The sequence below is a fragment of the Castanea sativa genome, chromosome 3 (genome assembly GCF_040712315.1).
Source record: "Castanea sativa cultivar Marrone di Chiusa Pesio chromosome 3, ASM4071231v1".
NCBI classification, from domain to species: Eukaryota; Viridiplantae; Streptophyta; class Magnoliopsida; order Fagales; family Fagaceae; genus Castanea; species Castanea sativa.
The window spans coordinates 35660412-35664104 of NC_134015.1; the positions used below are offsets into that span (position 1 = coordinate 35660412).

General features: G+C 37.1%; 1 protein-coding gene across 1 annotated transcript; it reads left to right on the forward strand.

Moving 5' to 3' along the window:
* Positions 1-403: 403 nt before the first annotated feature.
* LOC142627438 (uncharacterized) lies at positions 404-1804 on the forward strand. Its single transcript, XM_075801301.1, has one exon. It carries the CDS (start codon positions 484-486, stop codon positions 1639-1641), a length of 1158 nt encoding a protein of 385 aa, XP_075657416.1. The 5' UTR covers positions 404-483; the 3' UTR covers positions 1642-1804.
* Positions 1805-3693: the final 1889 nt, after the last annotated feature.

The following is a 3693-nucleotide window of genomic DNA, read 5'->3' on the forward strand; positions in this document are numbered from 1 at the left end:
CAAAGTTAATAGATGATGAAATACATGGGTTGGCCCACATCATGTGAATGGCAAATTGAAAATATTATTCATGGAACAATATTCCATGACACGAGTAGAATTATTTTCGGTCAAACTATTGGAGTAGACTGGAGACTGAGTAGAGTAAAAATAAGTACACAACAAAAGCAAGGCTCAAAAAAGGCGGGATCCAATTCAAAATTTCTATTTTGGCCTTGGGATAGAATAGAAAGACGTTTCAGTCAAACAAAAGTGTCAAACTTTTCAAATAAACAAAAGCAAATGCAAAGTACTATGTATGTATGTATGTGTGTGAGTGCAATTGTTATTTGCCAATAAAGCTTTACCCGGGTCTCACGCCTCCCGTCTCAGTCTTCTCTCGCTAAAAACCAAGCCCTCGTTTCTATTTTCTACTCTATACGCCTGTTCAATGTTCACATATCTCTCTCTCTCTCTTGGAACAAGTCCAATGGGAATATTAAGATGCACGCATACACAATTCCATTCACCCATCTAGTCTTCCTAATCTCTATATATATATATATATATATATATATATATATTCACGCACACTCACCTGCACCATTATTCATTTCCTTCAAATCAATATCTCACCTCCCCACAAAGACCAAACTAAAGTTACGTTATCGAATACAAGTTTTCTGTCATACTTTATGCTTAACTAAACGGCGGAACCTTTTAACGCGACCTTCTCAAATCTCAAATCTTACATCTGTGTCTGAGCCATTTTGTTGTGCTTTATTTATATCTGAGGATTATTATTATTATGAGCAAATGGGCATCATCAAATACTTCAATCTTCAAATGATACCTTGGTGTTTCCACTTAATGGGAAACCATGTCTCCTGCATGCAACTCCAGCCAGAGCCAGAACCAAAGCCATCATCACTACCAGTTGGGTCTATAAAGCTTATCAAATCAGATGGTCTAGTCAAGATCTACCACCGACCTATCCATGCTTCAGAGCTCATGGTAGAGTTTCCAAAGCACTTAGTGTGTCGCTCAGATTCAATTTACATAGGCCAGAAGATCCCAGCTCTTTCAGAGAACGATGAGCTTCAGCTAGGCCACAAGTACTTTCTTCTTCCAAAGCATTTCTTCCAATCTGTTCTATCATTCGTGACCATAGCTTCCTTTGCCTCCTCCTCTCATCAACAAGAATCATCTTCGTCTCCATTGATCTCTAAAGACTCAAGAAATGCATTTCTAAAGAAAGCAGCCACTTGCCAACCTTTTGATATACAAAAAACCACATCTGGGTGTTTGAGGATACGCGTTTCGGATGAGTTCATATCACAATTGTTGGAAGAAGGGAAGATGAGAGAAGAGAATGAGGAAAAAATCGAGAGCTCAAGTAAAGCTACTACTAGGAGTGTAGTATGCACCACGCCTCAATTGCAAAAGGAGTATCAGCAGCTTGTTGGGTCACGTTTGTGGAAGCCGAAGCTTGAAACTATAAAGGAGAAAGAGAAGAGGAAACTGTCTTCATTTGGGATCAAGAGAAGGAAGAAATCGCAACCAAAAGGGCCTCAAAAGACTCTCAGATCAGAACACCACCTTCATGTAACTTGTACCAAGCCTCCTTCAAAGGCCAAGATTAAGATTAAATCAAGAAAATGATTATATATAAAATACAAGCCCTTTTAGTTCTTACTTTTTATTTTTTATTTTGTTTGCCTTTTGGTCTTTTTGGGCTTTTATGGGACCTGAGTATTCTGTAAAACTCGATTAAGTGTAGATACAAGAACTAGCTCAATTAAATGCGAAATGCAATTTCTATCTCGTAGCACCTTTTGTTTTTCTTCCTTAAAATCAAAATATTTTGAGCATAATTAAGCTTCACTAAATAAGTCTCTTGATTTAAGTACCCAAATTAACAATTTACTCCTAATTCGCAATACATTCTTTCAATGTTTTCCTTTAGTCTTTTTGGTTGAATCTCTTAAACATACTTATTACGAGCAGAGCAGTTTAAGTTTTGCGAAAGATTATGTTAGGTCTTGGAGCTGATCACTCCCGCCGTCTAATACTCAACGTGTCTTTCTGGGCCAAAAGCAAGAAACATTTTGTTGTGCTAGTGATATGTGAGAAAATGAATCCATTGTTAATTAATTGATTTATGTTACTTGGTATAATAATATCACACGATACGATTGATTACACAATGATCACTCACTACATCAAGTGCATCGCAGTTTTGCATATAGAGCCCAGATTGGATTCAGCTTAAAAGCCAGCATTTGGACTAATTTTTTTGTTTTTTTATTGGCCCAGCAATTGGATTTTGGATAAACAGATAAGTAGCAATTAACAAATATTCATGGCATTTACACCTTCTAGAGAAAGAGTAAATATAGATTATCCTAATAGTCTGACATGGAGTATTACTCGACTGGAGTGGGAGGCGTGTCCTGTAGAATTCTCGCTGTGCATCATGTATTATGTATTTCTTTTTCTTCCATTTTCTTGTGAGTTGGGTAGGCAGATCTAGTTGGACCGTGCGGTCTTCGGTGAAGAGTTGGTAGGCTCAAGAGCCGGGTACTCCAAGATGAGATGGAAAAAATGACAAAGTAACAGTCAAACAAAGTCAGCTTCCAGATTTCCAGTGCAATTTCATTCAAAGCCAATTCATATACGTGAGTCTCTCTAATTTACTACTACATTAAACGTGCGGCGTCAACCAATGCCTAACTTTCTGTCCCTCACTGACCCCACCATTTTATCGCCACTATGTACCAAAAGCAAAATTATCGTGTACTCCAAAGCACTAATAAATGATACTCATGTGACTTTGATTCTAAAAGAAGGACTTGTCATTAGGGGTGCCTTCCAGTCGGCTTGTATTCAACTATGAAGCACTGACGCGGCATTTTGGCTGCCGAATTTATGTTCGATGTTGTTGTTTGCGCATTGGTGCTGTGTTCTCTTTTTTTTTTCTCGGCGCCGATGCAAGCCAACTTGCTCGGAATCGGGCCAATTCACGCCGATTCGAGTCAAAACAGGCCGTACCGGCGCCGAACCCGCCGATTCAAGCAAAAAGGTGCGAAACGAACCGTCTCACATCTCACTCTCTCCGATTCATTCTCGTCTCATATCTCAGTTCAGCTCCTCTCACTCTTGTCTCTCTATGCGCCTCCAGCTCCACGCCTCCACCGTTGATAATTGAGATAAGTTTTGTTAACTTCTGTTTCCTTTAAAGTTTTGTTTTGTTTCTTTTTTCTTTTCTTTTTTTTGATACACTTTGTTCTGTTTCTTAAAAGGCAGTATTTTGTTTTTTTTGCCTGAACCAATCACATGAGCCACTGCTGAGCCACATCTTCCCTTTTTCTTTTTTTTCTTTTTCTTTATTTTAAAACTACACCTATTTTAATACCTGCCACATATATCCTTTATTTTATTTTTAGGTTGCACATCTTTTTTATTATTTATTTATTTATTTATGGAAAGCCTTATCTATTTTAATAAGAGGTCAATAATTCAAGTGTCAAAAACTTTTGTGTACTTATTACTATCTATTTATTTGTGAGATACAAATTATTTTACAAAAAATTTACAAACTGCTGATATGGTGAGTGATTATTAGAAAATGAGAAAGTGATATTAATATTGGGTATAAATGAAAACCAATAAGAGGTTAACTATATCAACATTTCGTAAAAATGTTGTAAAATA

Excerpts from the sequence above, each read along its gene's own strand:
- LOC142627438 (XM_075801301.1), top strand. The coding sequence starts at position 484 with ATGCACGCATACACAATTCCATTCACCCATCTAGTCTTCCTAATCTCT.